Below are 17,406 nucleotides of genomic sequence, written 5' to 3'. Positions count from 1 at the left end.
CAGCGTGCACATTGTAAATCAGAGTTATAGTAATGGAAAAAGGTCCAGTTGCCTGGACTTTTTCCATTACAGCAACGGAGAACGCAAGATCTCTGCTGCTTTTTACAACCTGTCTCGCTATGTTAAATGAGTTTAACATAGCGAGACAGCTTTAAAAAAACGGAGATCTTCCTATCTCCATTGCTTTTATAAAGGTGTCTCACTATGTTAAATGGGTTTAACATAGCGAGACGCTTTAAAAAGCAATGGAGATCTTGCTTTCTCCGTTGCTTTTTTCAAAACTGTCTCTATGTTAAATGGGTTTAACATAGCCAGACAGCTTTAAAAAAGCAACAGAGATTCCCCGTTGCTTTTTTTAAAGCTGTCTCGCTATGTTAAACTCCTTTAACATAGCGAGACAGTTTGTAAAAAGCAACTGAGATCTTGCTTTCTCCGTTGCTTTTGCCCACAGCTCTGATGCACTGTGTAAACATATGCATGTGCAGTACATCAGGACTGCCGCAGAATACCAGACAGCTGCGGAAGGGCAGCAAGGAGGCATTATACAATGCCATTATTTAAGAAAAGTAATTATTTTTTTTTCTTAAATAACGTTATTGTATAATAGCAATAACCCACTTCTGGGTGTGGGTAATGCTGGATTTACTCATGTTTGTCTTTGTTTGGCTACTCGGGCTTCGCCCTCATGACCAAACCACACCAACCGTGGGTAAATCCAGCATTACCCACACCCAGGCATGGGTTATTGCTATATTATTCCCCTTTTGTAGTCCACCACTTATATTAGCCTGTGATACCATCAAATCATGTAATTCTGTTATTCACACCATGCCATCACTTTCCTTACATGAATCTATAAAGGAGTACATATCTGTGCCATTACTTCCTAAAATATTTATACCATTAGTATTCTGAGATGACAATGGTAAATACTGTCCAGAAAGTCTCTTTTAATTATGTCAGAGTTTACATCTTTCACCATAGTCACAGGATAACCTCTATTAATAAACATATTTCCTATAAAATGACATTCATCAATAAACTCTACCAAATCTGTAACCATTCTGGTCACTCTTACCATCTGTCCTTTAATTACATCCCTTTTCACATGATACGGGTGGTTACTAGAAAAATGCAAATATTTGTTGGAATAAGTTTTCTTCCTGAAAATTCGTGCTTTCAAACCTGCATCTGATTTCATTAACAAAACATCTAAATATGCTATAGAAGTTGTACGTATTAGATACAAAAATTTAAAAAACTCTGTAGCAGTATTTATAAATTCCACAAAGGCTGATATTTCATCAACAGGACCTCCCCATGCTTAATGTTGTTTTAAGGGTTTAATTATTTATGTAAATTGAGGGGTATTTAAATGTGGTCATAGGATTGTTTTGAATGTCTGAGGAAGGCTAGTATTACTGTCCGAAAGCGCTTATGTAATAAAGTTCTTTTGTTTGGTCCTGCATATTCTTCCTTTTGCTGTTTCGAACTTTTAAAATTTACGGTTAGCTGGGGATTTGGGTTTTATTTTTACTTCAAAGGAGATCGTTTTGTGGTCTGACCTTACAAGAGAAGACATTACACCAAGGGGTGTGCAGCAATCTCCCATATTAGTGATCCAGTATGTTTGCACCCCTGGTTGGTGTATTAACAATCTGGTCCAGGGAGTTTGTGTTTACAAAATCTAGGAATCTCTGTGCCTGCATGTTTGGTGTCATATATGATTCCCACTTTATAGTAGGGTAATTAAAGTTGCAAATCAATATATTTGGTTGGATGATGTGCGTTTCCAGTACATTTAAAAACATATTATGGCCTTCCTGGGTCATAGAGGGGGACCTATAGCTTACAAGGAACTAGTATGGGATTTTGTCTATGGTGATTTGAATGGAGAGAAGCTCAAGTGCATTTTCCTGATTGGCCAGCCTTGAGGTATACTTATTTTTGATGTAAATCAAGACAACTCTACCTTTAGTCCCTGTCTGTGTAGTAGCTGATCTAAACATGTTGAGGGCATTACAGCTTTGTACTGTTAGTGTGCTCTCCACAGCTTTAAGCCATGTTTCAGTGACTGCACAGACATCAGCATTCTCTAGAGTGAGTAGAGGTTGTAGGGAGTGGAAATTCTTGTTTAGACTCCTAGCATAAAACAGTAGTACCTTTACATTTTCTTGCCTAGTAATCTCACAGACATGTTCATTCTCCAGCAATATGTTTCAGTGTGATTCAGTGTGGTTAGATATGATTTTTATTTGTACTGACTTGGGATCATACAAGTTATCACTTAAGTGAAAGTATATGTAAAATGTACAAATTAACTTCCTGTGTAGTACAGATAAAATCATATGTTTTTCCTGGATCCCAAAATTCCATTTATCCAACTGAACAATATTTTTGTTACCAAACGATATTGCTGATAAGGGAAAAACAAAAACACAGTACATTCACATTATCTTATTTTCTTTCTTGTACTTTTGCAAGGTAAAAATCTAAAATCAATAATAAGTAAAACATTCTTCATTGTGCGGTTAGTTGAAATTAGAACAGATTTTACACGAATAGTAGCATGGAATCTACTTTTCATTGAAAGAGTTTCATATCTTGTTTTTAAATATAGGCAATTTGTATTTTTTAAATGTTGCCCATTTGTGGAAAAGAAAGCACACACATGCAAGCATTAGTGTGCATGTATATGTATGTATGTATATATATATATATATATATATATATATATATATATATATGTGTGTGTGTGTGTGTATTTATATACACACACACACACACATATATACATATATATATATATATGTATGTATGTATATATACACACACACTTAAGACATAGATATAGTTATAAGGATCTAATTATGCAAATCAGATGTACTAAATGTCAGTGGTGATAACAACTACAATACAACACTGACACACTTCTGTACATGCTCCAAGTATTAACCTAAGAGCAAACAAAGTATAAGGCATGTTCTTTGCAAGGGGAAAGCCCCACCCCCATACTCTTATACCTGTGAGTAATTATTTATTCCAGTTCTGGGACTGCACAATCTAGGGTAAAAGTTATATTCCCCAACCTGGGGATTGTCAATCTTAAAAACCTGTCAACCATCTGTTTTGTCAATCAAAGCATATATGTATAGGGGTCCCCCTCGGTAGACTGAGCTTCTAAATGTTTGAAGACGATATGGCCGAGATCATAACCTCGAACATTTAAAAGTCCGAACGGAATGAATGGAGATCCGCGTACAGAGCAGAATGGGAAGTTTTCCCACTTCCGCAATGTAGTGCGATCTCAGAGTTGGTATATTTAAGTAAGGGGGTATGGGGGTGGGGGGGCATAGCCCCCCCTGCTACAGCAGTTTAATTTTGTTTTTTTCTTTTTTTTACTTCAGTGCTCGAACTATTACAAGTTCGAACATGTGGGGTCTCGGCCATATTTGGTTCGAACTTGTAATATGTTTGATCTACTGCAGTAGATCCATGCATAGACATGTTCACACACACACACACACACACACACACACACACACACACACACACACACACACACACACACACATATGACTTCATTTGAAGATAATTGAATATTTAACAGTAAAAACACAAACTTAAATGTGAATCCAAGCAGAGAATAAATTTATTAGATTAAGCATTTTCATCCAAACACAAGGACTTCAACAGAAAATGAGATTCTGATGAAGTCCTTTATGTGTTAGAACAAAAGCATTTTATCCAGATACTGATGAAGTCCTTTTTGTGTTTAGACAAAGAAACTAAGTCTAATTAATTTATTCTTTGGATGGAGTTGGGCTTGGATTTCTGTTTTTATAAGTTTGGCCTCCATCCATGTGAGTTTTTTAAGTGCCTGCTCGTTTTGTTATTGAATGTTTAACAATGCTCATTTTATGCCTCCTGTACACTAGAGTTTTCTTAGGTTTAAGAAATGTGGAAAAATTACTTTTTTCTTATTTGTTCATTAATAAAAAAAATCTGAATATCATCTATTCTACATGAATCACAATTCACATTGCAGAGCTTTTAATGCTGAACAGTTTTTACTCTCACGGTACTCTGATTGGATTTTTTTAATCACGTTTGTTCATGAAAATGGAAAATATGTTTTATATGGATTCACTTCAGAAGCTCAAATTACCAAAATCTCGAACTGCAAATAACCAAAACCAAAAGATTGAGTTTCGGAAACACGAACTTCTGAAGCGAAACCAACAAATAAAAAAAAAATACACAAACCTCGCTTTTGCAGGGGGGCTTTGCCCCCTGTGCCCCCCACACCCCCTACTTAAATATACCAACTCCAAGATCGCGCTACAGTGGGCAGATGGGAAATCTCCCGTCTTGTGCTGTATGTGGAAGCACAAAACGGGAGATTTCTCATTTCCTGTCAACACCACAAAACAAATAAAACATTACGTACACACAGAGCGTACAACAATACTTGCCTCTGTGTGCACGTAACATATTAAGGTAATTAAACTCTTATTTTTGAACACTACACATATTCGATTTACTGAAATCTCGATCATATGGTCTCGACCATATGTAATTCGAGATTTCAGTCATTCGATTATGTGAAGTGTTTCCATTTTATATACATTTTCCTTTAATACACTGTCTACAGATAAATGCCTCTAAAACACAGTACAATAATTCTGAAGATTTTTTTATGCTGAATAAAATGTGCTTATAGTACATGTGCATCACTTTTAAGGTTTAGTGTGGTGAGAAATGCTGCTGTAACTTAAGTATTTAAATGAATTCTTAGACCTTGACAATAACACTGCTAGAATGTAGATAACGTCATGGAAGTCATAAAATGTAGATGGATGTTATGATGATGACAGATGTAGATAAACTATTTTATTAGTACTTTGACAAAGATGTTTATTAAGTTTACTTACCATAAAAATACCTATAAATGAGGAATTACTTTTCAGGGTAAATTGAATAAAAATTAAATTGGAACCTATTTTAGCATAACTTTGTTAATTCTGCTCACAAGTTTACATTATAAAATCTAGGTCACCTTTTTGTTTCTATGTATATAAAGTAAAAGATAAATGACTCAGAGCATTTTATGTTATTACTGCACAACCACAGTTTGTTGCACTTATGTTTTAAGATTTTTTAGTGGATTTGTTATCTTTCATTGGATGCAACTGAAATGCAGTTGTTGAGTCTTTGGAAACAGGTAAAACTATTTTGGCAAGGCAGCATTCTAGACCACACCCCCAGTGGTGACTCATCCCCCACTGATGAGTCACAGCTAATTGCCAAAGGAATATCATACAGATCTAATGAGATCATTGTCTCTTATATTCTATGTTGATTAGGCCATGTGTCGAAAAGGCAGGTAGCACTATCCCTGTTATTTAGTATTTAAAGATGTCTGAGGGGAGAGTTGTGCCTTTTCTTCCATGCCATTAGGAACACTGTTATCCTGGATCTCTTGTATCTCCACAAATTAAATAGTCTCACAAACACCAGAACCAGTGATCTAAACTTTCATCAGCAAATAAATAAAATATAGTGGAGAGAGAGGCTCTTTACAAAGCACTCTCCCTCCCTTTGGAATATATTCCTGCTGGAAATCAAGCAGTATGATACATTATCTTCTTTCAAACAGGAACTGGATGACTGGATAGGTATTTACAAATTCACCCCTAGCAAGAATACCCTAGCCCTTCTTGAAAAAGGAAGAGTAGTCTAAGGGTGGGTACTGGCAAGGCATAAATGGTTAATATGGTTAATATTCAGTTGCCTTGTATTTCCCATGATTCTATTTCAAGCTTAATGTTTTGGAAATATTCCAGCTCTCCAGCTTTTAATGGCTATTCTGACAATAATCTAACCCTAGCTAGAGATGGCAATACATCCATTTTGCTTATATATTTATTGTAGGGTATGACACAAAGATACTCCACCTTATAGAGTGACTTAATAGCTACAAAGGCAAGGTGATGAAGTCATCTTGAATGCGTGTCATCTGTGTTTGTGAAACAGTTTTTTTTTTGAAAAATCAATAGTATATTAGTCCTGATATAACAATACACTAAAATATGAGTCTTATAGTTACTGTATTTATTAGCTTGAATACATTACAAACATGTAAGTCTGTTGTGAACTGGCAAAATCTTTGTGATCTAATGGTTATGTAAGCTTATTGGTAGTACCTACTGATACAAGGCAATATCTCTAAAAGAGTTTGAAATTTTAAACCATACTCTCGGCTAAATACGCTATGACATTCGGGTAGTTAATGCACTTAATTGGTGATTTTGAGTACAAAGATATGTCAATGTCTTTATCTTCACTGAATGTGTGCAGTTTCATGCAAGTCTATTTTTGGTGTTGGGGTTAGCATAATTCCTTTGTCAGAAGGAAATCAGTTTTATGGAGAACTTTTATATGAACTTCTACTTTTGATGGTATGCCAGTGCAGTACAGGTATGTTGTGGGTATAAACTGTATTCCCCATCCTGAAAAAAGTCACATAGCCACTTACAATATAGTATAATGTACATGACAGACTGTCAGTGTGCAACATCTGTAAATCTCTATCTATCCATGGTAATATCTCAACTGTTTTTTTACAGCTCTTTGTTAAACATTTGGAGAATTACACTTATAGATTCAGGTATGCACCAAACCAATGCATGTCCTTCCATCCTTAAGTACTTTGATGTATCTCAAAGGTGAAATTGGGTGAGCCACATCACCCAGTCAGTATACAGAGTTTTGGTGGTGGCATCTGTTGAGTAAGCTAAGAGGTTACTTGGCTGGAATATATATGTTGGTTTACTCCCAGTGTAATGTTGTCAATATGCAGACCTAGAAAAAATACATACTTTCTGCTTCCACTGTAATTTCAACTCAATTTGGATATATGCTGCATCTGTACTGCATTCTCCACCATGGAGAGAAATCATATACCATCTCTCAATGGAAAATAAGTATAATGCAACTTGGTAGGTCATCATTATGATTAGAACTGTGCCTATGTTATCTGGTGCACTGTGCAATTGCATGAGAAATAAAAAAGCTATCTTGAAATTGAGGACAAAAGAAACTCTTCTGTTCTGAAACAGTATCAAATCACTACATAATTACAAATATAATGAATATTGTGCTACATTAAAATAACCACTCATTAAGCCTGTCAGCTGATGGTGCTAGTACTGCATGTCTACACCATCGGTATTTGCCAATCACATTCTCCTCACACCTTGCACCTAGAACAGATGATCTTTCACCTCACCCAAGTTATGCCTCTGACTATAATACACCTATACATGCCAACAACTGACACCTATTTACAAGACATAACATCTCAATCACCTTTTGACACTGCTTAGTAAAACTTAAGGAATCATACTTGCATGCTCAGACACATACTACATCTAAGACTGCTATTTCATACTTAAACACTTTGATGCAGCTCAGCTGCATAATTTCATTGTTAGTACAAGAGGTTCTGGCAGTGGTAGCTTACTAGTGACAGAAATATTAACTTTTCCAGATACATCTACACTCAAGAGAAGTTATACACCTCCAATGAAAGCAGTCTACATTGCAGTTTGGCAGACTAAGCAATATCTCAATTATACTTTGACAGACTTTAGTATAACTTTCTGGGAATTTTATATAGACTCTTCGATATGTACTGCATCTAAGACTGCTATCTCATTCTTAGGGTGTTATAATCAGCTCAACATAAAAGACGGCTTGGCCAATTTACAGCTGCTAGTACAAGAACATTTAGTGATGGACTGTTTTCATGGAGAAATATATAACAATTTTACTTCTGATAGAATACCAAATCAGTATTGTGTTCTGTATCTGCAATGTATTCCCTACCATGAAGAGATGTTATATATCCTATCATCTCAGTAGATACACCTTAACTGTATTTTCCACTCTGAACCCAAGTAAGATATCCATCCCAGTGGAAACCAAGCATTCTGCAATAAAGCTAGTTTTGAAAAGTTGGTAATATTAGGTACAAAGAATTATACTGGTTACTACAGCTGTCAAAAATCCAATTTATTTTGTGCATGTATAAAATAATTGTAACAAGGAGAAAATGTTCATAAATAAATTTCAACAGTGAGGGGATCCAAAGGGGAAACATTATTTAATCTGACAGGTGTTCAACTACTTTTGTAGTATTCACCTTTCAAAATGGCAAAAGGGCAACTGGCTGCCAGTTACCACTTGAAGAAATCTCTTATCACAATTAACCTTTACTCTACTGCATGCATTATAAGAGTCTCCAAGACAAGTAAATTTAAAGAGCTAATAATGTTAAAGCAAACACAGAAGAACCTGTGACACCACACAGACTACCTTTTACAGCAGCAACAGGCAAAAGAGTTTTAGGAAAGTTGTACCAGTAAATTGAAATGCATCTATGGATATTAGAATTAAACACACTATGCAATTTTAGGAACAAGTTATTAAGCATAAATAAAGGAGTGTAGCAATCATTATTATTTTAGAAATACTGGTCAATAGTAAACCAATAAACAATGCTACAATAATGAGTAGTTGTTTTTCCCTGTTCCATTTTGTCTTTTACTTACTTTTTAGATTAGTACTGTGGTACAAAACTAGTAAAGTTGTGTTTTTACAAATCTCTCAGTCTTTTATACTTATTTTAATCAATGCAATCTAACATTGGTATAGCTGATCAAATATTCCTAGTCTGATGTGTTTCATTGACTATGTGCTTTACTATACTGAATATATAATTGTTGCTCTTTCTATTGTAAACAGCTGAGTTTCTTAAAGAAACAGAAGTGATAAGCAAGTAAAACTGTAAATACTGTAGACACTGAGTTGCTTGGCATGTTTTGCTCATTGTAATTGATGTAAAAAATGTAACTGTCATTCTGTAAATATTAAGTGTTTGCATTTCATGTTTATTGAAAATTATGTCAGATGTAGCACTTAACCACTGTACTGTATTTTGTTCAATGTTGTTGTTGTTTTTCTTTAAGCTTTTCACAGTTAGGGGTCGCCACAGCGGAACTCCGGTCTGCTAATGATTGGCAGTAGGTTTTTAAGGTGCCGAGGTGCCAGCCCGATGCCCAACCTTCAACGAAGGCACACCCATTCACACGTCTTTCGAATGCCACTCGACCGCGGGGAGGACATGCAGACTCCACACAGATGGCGTTCCAGCTGAGAATCAAATGGGAGAACCTCTTGCTGTTAGGCGACAACGCTACTGCTGCACCACTGTGGCTGTCTCCATGGCTGAAAAAGGTCCTGGGATCAACCTATATAGCTATACAATAAACATATAATAACTAAGCAATGCTGGAGTTATAGTAAGGGTTAAGAGATACTAGGGACCACCAACATCTATTCTGTCTGAACATCTCTCCAGAAGACCTAACAAATGCTCTCATTTATGTTAAAATTCATTGGGCAGCATCACGGTACCAAAATGGAATCCCTAGCCTTAACTGAAAGCAAATATACCTGCAAAGCTGTGATATATAATCTGTGCTGTGGTCAGGATTGATGGGGGGGTTGATGTTAAGGGAAGGTCTAGCAGTTAGACAACACCAAGCTTGTATGCCAAATAGGAGTTTATTTATTGAGAAATTGAATGTTATGGTGAAGAGTTTGGAAGTTTTTTCACTCATTTTGCTTTGATAAGAACTGTCCATATTAAGTATAATCCCTGGGCTAGCAAATATTTAAAATACACCCCTCAAGTAGATATTTCTTCAATTAATGCAGATACATTCCATGAATACAATACTTAGATAAGAAATACATTATTAAAAGCTGTATCCAGAGTCTTAGCATTGAGAATAACAGAAAACACTTTCTTAAGTACTAACAAGTCCATAATATTCAGATGTTGTAGTGATGGCAAAGATGCTATCAACTGAAATGTGCATGCAGACTGGAGTATGACAGACATTTAAATGGATGCCAATTTGTATCCCAGAAGAGTGATATATCAGGCCAGCAAAGGAACAAACTCAAATGATTACTGTCAACAATGACACAGTTTATCTCAGACACAATGACAAAATCGTTGTTGAGATTTGTTCTTCAGTAGTTAAAATGACAGGATGATGAGTTACACTAAGTGATATGCACTATGAGGTTTACTTTCATTTCACAACTTTTTGTTGATTAATCAAAGGAACTGTAGCATCACCTGGAGTCTCAAGTAAGATGTTATTAGTAAGGAGCAACAATTTTTGGAAAAGATGTCTCACCAAACTTCAAGAGCCCTGGTACTATCATCAGACTTCATCTGCAAGTGGTTCTGACACAAAAAAGAAAAGTTCCTCATCTATGGAATTATGCCGGAGCTACTTGAAGCTGGTTTATCATAGTGATTCAGTTTTAGTACAAAGACATGAGCACCCAACCACATTAGGTGAGAAACCAATTGTTTAAACTACCTGAAATAGGTATGGTCAAAGCAGTTTTCCAAATGCTATTTTCTGTGTTTATGTTGCATAAAAAGCACCACTGCTGAAATGCATAATAAAGAAATGCATAAAAGAAAACACATTTACAAGCCACAAAGACGGCGGGTAAAGTGAAGAAAAACTTCAGCACATCACTGACTTACCCAATAAAAGTCAATGCAGTTTCAATAAACCATCATGAAAAGGAATTCATGTAATTCCGTTTGAATGAACTACATTTATCAAAGGATAATCCCTAGGCTCATTTCAGTGAAAAAAAAAACTTGGCTATGAACATAAGTTTGACTTCTGATGAATTATCCAGAAGGCTTCACTTATGTAACACCAAGTTACAAGTTAAGAAACCTTTAACTGGACAAAAATAACTGGCGAAACATTCAATTCAAAAAGGCATGCAGGGTCAAGCCCCTCATACTATCTGAACTTATATATACCAGTTCCTTGATCACACATCATAGGAGAAAAAAAAAATCAATAACAAGAACAGAATCGCTGCCAATGCACGAAACTGCATAGACACTGTTTTCTTATAAATGACAGTGCATGGGGACATTAAGGTTGCAAAAACGGAACACAATGTGTATCGACTTTGATGGCTGCCAAAATGATGGAACCTCCAGATGACCCCTGCTTCAGTGACTGGGAACAAATTTTCTGACCAGGAGGGAGTTAAAGTTCAGCAAACAGCAGGCATAAAGTAAGCCAAAAGCTGACTAACAGGGTGAAGATAAACAGCATGCATTGTCAACAACAAGAGAAAGGCCCTCTACCATGCTGATTCTTTGCTAACCAACATATTGGTCAAACACTGTGCACTAATAAGTTATAGGGAAACCATTCAGCAGTCCCTTGTATCAGAACAATGAGATATTAATAGCATGCATCTTGCCGATATATACTGTATGTCAGTGATCTCTATTCACAACTTGCATGCTGTATGACTGAATGAATGAATGAGGCATGTAGCTAAGCTGTACTCTGTGGTTCCTTGAAATCAGATGCTGATGTCTATGTAGACATGCATGATGTAATGGTGACTAGTACATTAAAATGAGTGAATGAATAAATGCATCACGGAATAACAAATACTAGTGGTGCAAAGTAAACATGTTACACTTGTATCTTTACAACAATCTGTATCACCACTAAAAGAAAACGAGTCTTAAATCAGGATGCAAAACATAATGTAGCAAAATACATGTTTCATGTCATTATCTATACACCAGACAGGGCAATATTATTTACAAAATTTCAAGCTTTTGGCTGTCCTAAACTAGCATTAAAAATCCACTTTTAACATCTAATTTTATTACCCTTAACGTTCGCAGCATTTATAACAAAATCTGACTTTCCTGCCTGGGTTGCACTACATACTCCAGATGCCTTAGCTGTCACTGAAACTTGGCTAAAACCTAACATAAAAGTTATCAAAGTGCTTCCTCCAGGATATAATTTAACCAGACTAGATAGACAACACAAACAAGCTGGTGAATTGCATTATTTTACAACAGTTACTTCACAGTTACAAACTACTCAGGTCCCATCCCCAAATTTGATAATACTGAACTACTCATTACCATCCTAAAATTAATGACTCAAAAAAAAAACAGTATAGATGTCATTTACATTCCCACAGCAAAGGGCATCCCTGTATTTGAAAACATCCTGTCTTGGATCACAGATGATATCTCTTATGAAGCAATTATTCTTGGTGATGTTAACATAAATTGGGTAACTCTTACATCAGTCTGCCCCACTACTTTTATAAACCTCTCCAATTTCATAACACTTGTACTATCCCCTACAAGGTATGATAAATATAACAAACAAGGATCCATATTGGACTGGATCCTAGTATCCAACCCAAATAAGTTTACAGACAGGCTCCCACCCTTCCCAGCACACTAAGTAATCACCTACACCATCAAAATATCTAAATAGTCTCCCAAAAAGCACTTGTACAAGCCAGTCCAGAACCTAACATAACTTAATCTAGAGTCCTTTCCACACAACTGGACTATCCTAAAAACTCTTCCTCTTGATGAATCTGTAAAGCATTTTAATATGACATTCTTGAGCATTTTTAACAGCTGAGCTCCTACTCAGATAAAAAGAATAAAAAATCAATCATACCCCATGACTGTCATGTGCCACTAAGCAACTAATATCCCTAAGAAATAACGCATGGAATGAATGGCTAAAAAATAAAACCCAAAACAATTTACAGCATTATAAAAAACTCCAAAATAAAGTCAAACAACTCACTATTACTGATAAAAAGCAATTCTACACCTGCCAGCAATCTAATAACTCTCACAACCAAAAATATTCTGGTCCTCAATCAATTCACTTCTTAAACCAGTCATAAAACAAAATCCCAGCCCTCACCCAGATAAATCCCCTTTTGAAACTGCTACCCTCTTTAACTCTCATTTCACTAACAGTATTTCTGATCTAATGTCAAACAATACTCACCCTTCACCTTCAGTAAACCAATCCTCTGCCTACAGCACTTCTCAGCCAAGTACTACTGTTACTCAATGCCCTGCTGCTACTACTCATACCTTTATACGTCCCCCAGTCACTACTAACCGTATAAAAAAACTTCTAAAACCAAACAAAGTTCTAATTCAGCAGACAATCTTCCTGCTCAATACCCCAGGCGTGCTGCTGAGTCCATAGCCTACACAGTCAGTATTCTTATAAACAGATCAGTCACAGAATCATATGTCCCAGGCATCTGGAAAAACTCCTTCATTATCATACTACACAACAGTAATTCCTCAAATCTATCACCCCACTGCTGTGTTATTGCTTCTGTCTAAAATACTTGAAAAATGTATCAATACACATCTCAGAAATTCTCTTCTCCACAACAAGCTGTTGTCCCCAGCCCAGCATGGTTTCAGGCCAAACCAGAGCACTTCAACCACTCCGTTATCCTTCATGAACACCATAAACTATGCTAGAGATTATAGTTATCTTGTATCTGCACTGTTTTTAGATCTGTCTGATACAGTTTTGTGTACTAAGCTCCTTTATCAACTTTCCTTCTTTGGCCCCACATTCACCTACCTGTGAAGGTTTAAAAGTTATCTTATAGACAGCAGTCCATAAAGTGGCTTGGCTCCTTTTCTATCCTTCCTTCCAAACAGGACTGGAGCACCTTAAGGCTCTATCCTTGGGACTCTACTTTTCAACATCTTCATAAACAACCTTCACTTATCCTGTTGCCAAGGCACTCTAATACAATATGCCAATGACTCGACCATTATCTGCTCATCAAATAACATAGTGCACCTGCAACAAGTTACTGAAGAAGCTTTTTCATCCATTGAACTCTGGTTAAATAAGTACCAGCTGTTACTCAACCCCAATAAAACAAAACTTTTTTTCCCCCTAAATGTCAATTTATTCCACAAATAACACTATAATTGAAGCAGTTCCACACAGCAAACTACTAGGTGTAATCATTGATGAAAACTTAAAATTTGACCTTTATATCCAAAATAACAAAAAACTCCAGAAACTAGGTGTGCTCTATAGGCATTCATGTTTTCTTAATCCGTCTACTAGAATCATACTTGCAAACACCTGCTTACTACCTTCCCTCTTGTATGGTGCTAATATCCTTGCTAATCTCCAAATCTCCCTCTTATCTAAATTTGAAGCCTGCTATAACAAAATAGCAAAGTTTGCCACAAACTCTACTTACTGTACTCACCATTGCATTTAACTTCAGTCACTACAATGGCTTGAGCTATCACAATGTCTTACCTTCTTACAAGTGTTAAATGCCCACAACATTATCTATAAGTTCAGTGCCTGCCCAGCTCTAACTTCTGTTCTTTCTAGCTATCTCCCCACGAGGTCTCTAAGATCCAAAGACAAACAAACTGTACACAAGCCCAACAAAAATGCTGGAAAATGCCTCTGCTCCTATTCCATTGCCAAAGCCTGGAATAAACTTCCCACAAATATCAGGGAAAACGCCAACTTTCATTTAGCTGTTACTTAAAATAATTAAGCAGCACAAGGATCTATTCCCACCCTCATCCTACTTAATATTATATCCTCTTCACATTAAATACCTCTTTCAACTACTTTTTTTCCTCACTATACTTTCTCCCTTCTACTCCCAATTTTTTTCCTTATATTTCACTTTGTATTCCTTTTATGATATCACTAAACTGTATTATCTTACAGTTCCTTCCTTCTAAGAAGGATTTTTTTATAATATTGCCTTACAGTTATCTTAATAAACAACAGGCTTTCCTTTTTACCTCAACTAGTTGATGTATATTTCATTATTATACCTTGCATATGACTTTTAATACTAATTCTATATTTTTGGAGCTATTCTCTTCGGGCATGGAGTGAAAATGGGTTCCTTGAACCTGAGTCAGACTTTCCTCGGTAAACAAATGTCAAATAAATAAAATAAAAAAATAAAAAACATGAATTTTTACTATTTTTTATAAATATTATTTACAAATCTCCTTTAGGAAGTGGAATTTGTTTACAACACAGTAGTATAAGGTTGCATTGTATAAGCTTTAAAAATAAGTAGTTGTCTTAAATGTTCTTTCATTAGTTCTATAAGTGAAACAAACCAAAAAAAGAATCTTAAGCCATATGCATACTGAGTAGCAATGAAGTGCTGATGTTTATGCAACACCTAATTCAGACATGTTCTCTTGTGCAGATGTTACGTATGGTAACTTGAAAGATAAAATAAAGTTCAACAGCTTAATCAGTGATAATATCACTGACAAAAGCCTGTGGCATTTGATTTTCATGAATGGGCTATATATTCTACTCCATACTTAAAAGTCCCCTTCTGTGGAGCAGTCAGAATTATTTGCTTGTTGCATAGCATGATACCCTAAGCAGTTATTTTCATGACTAGAAGCTGTAGATAGAAGCTGCACATAATAAATTTTATTGCTCAGAGCAGCTCTTTTTAGAGCTTCTCCAAAGAACTGAGTCAATGTGGCCTGTTGGTTCATAACATTCACAGATGGTGCGACAAATAGTAAACAACCTTTTAAAGTACAAATCTTGCCCCTGTCAAAGGTCCATACAAAGAACTACAGAAACTACATCAGAATTCTACAAAGCCTTCGAAGTGTTGAGATAGTCCAAATGTTTGGAAAGTGAAGGACAAATACGCTAAACTTCAGATAGGACTCCTAACACTACTGGGAGAGAGTGCGAGTTCACTACAGAGTTTGAGGCCTATAGAAACATGTTTCTGTTAGCAGTGGCATGAAACTCCAAAGCCAGTCAAATAATATTGAACAACAAAAAGTACACCCGTAGAATGGCATTTACTAAAGATGCCATTGCTGGCAAATTGTGACATGCAATGCCTGCTATGTGCACATTTCTTCATATGTCCAGAAGGTCACATCAAGAAGAAACTTAGGTGATCCTGGAGCTGAAAAGTTAGACATATACACGTCTGTAGTCATGAAACAGAAACATGATCTGTCAAGCACACTGACATTTTGAGAGAGTAAATATGACAAGCCATTCCATCATTTACCTATAGTGACATCGATCGGTTCACTCCAGTGCTCACCTCTGCAGTTGCTCACTGAACAAAGGTATGTGCCTTGGTCAGTGGATTTCACAGCTTTAATCTAAAGCAAAAAATATAAAAACAACAGTTAAAGACCATGTGGCTTTTCACAGCTTTAAAATAAAGAAAAAAATAAGCACTACTTGGGTTCTACAGTTTTAACACTGACAACAAAAAAGTTAAAAGGACGTGAGTACGTAGTACACTTAAACAAGTAGTAAAAGTACCCCTTTCACAATAATATAAGGCAGTACTCAACAGTGTATAGTTAATGCGGTAGTATACTTTTACTATATTGTAGCAGATCAGATGTTTATGAAATGTGATGCATGCATAGCTGGCACTGTAATATAGTTCTTGTAGAAATTACATGCTACAGGCATAATATAGTTATTATCAAGTTATTGTTATTATTATTTTGTTAACTCATGAGTTTCAAAAAAACAGCCCCCGTGCCACTTTGATGTCAACTTTCTCTGTTGAAAATAAATTTAGCTCAAGGAACTAACTATCCTGTTCATGTCTGCTAAATTGTCTAAAACATACATTTCAAATTCTTTACTCAAGATTCAGGCAAGAAGCCCAAAAAAAAAAAAAAAAAAAAAAAAACCTTAGGGACCAAGGTTCAAACTCGGGCAGATTTTAAATATTTCTCATACAAAGTTAGAAAGTTAAACTAGTATGCACTTACTGAAGGACATGAAGTCTGAAACTCAAATATCTGTTATCAGAAAACAACAAATTTTATATGGAACAGATTAAAATCTGAGGCCAAATCAGGGCACCTTGCAAAAACAAGTACAATTGAGAGCTATGTTCTGGAAAAAAATATTCTGGCTACATGAATGACAACATGAGGAAATTTTTGTGAATGTCAGGCTGTTATTCAGCAGACAAGAAAAGCAAACAGATTATTCTGGCTTCCTTTGAGGACCTAAGCAGCATCCTACCTTCACCAAGAATGGTACCACAATACCAACAAAAAATAATTGACTTATTGACATAGTTTCTGATGTCATTCCAAGGGGATCCAGTATCTGTCTGCTTGGGATGACATGGTCGACAGACCTTGATGCTTTGCCAGAGATGGCCTCCAACTGTCACCTCTGGGATTCTGGATTCTGGCCAAGGCTCTTGCTCCCCCTTTGTGCCTTTTTTAGGTAATGTCCCAAAGACATACCTTCCTACATAAAAGATCTGTCAAAAAGTGAAATGAATGTCATGCTGCTTAACGCTAGGAGCCTTAACCTGAAAATGCACTAACTGGAGGCTCTCATTGAACTGGATGATGCCGACATATGTGCAGTCCCAAAAACTTGGTTCAAGGCT

At 36.0% G+C, this 17,406-nt stretch overlaps 1 protein-coding gene across 2 annotated transcripts in view; it reads right to left on the bottom strand.

The window, feature by feature from the left end:
• The window catches only part of LOC122789899 (mucosa-associated lymphoid tissue lymphoma translocation protein 1-like), a 696,960-nt gene that overhangs the window by 383,237 nt on the left and 296,317 nt on the right, over positions 1-17,406 (bottom strand). Inside the window, exon 5 of one of the 2 annotated variants that reach the window (XM_044057339.1) lies at positions 16,042-16,138. In XM_044057339.1, the coding sequence (XP_043913274.1) occupies positions 16,042-16,138 (97 nt within the window). The remainder of the gene's footprint in view (positions 1-16,041; positions 16,139-17,406) is intronic. The other variant, XM_044057340.1, reaches the window with a different exon arrangement.

This window comes from Protopterus annectens, chromosome 15.part0 (genome assembly GCF_019279795.1).
Source record: "Protopterus annectens isolate FY-2018-M chromosome 15.part0, PAN1.0, whole genome shotgun sequence".
Classification (NCBI taxonomy): Eukaryota; Metazoa; Chordata; order Ceratodontiformes; family Protopteridae; genus Protopterus; species Protopterus annectens.
The sequence above is the reverse complement of the archived record's forward strand: the minus strand, read 5'-3'. Positions and strand labels throughout refer to the sequence as shown.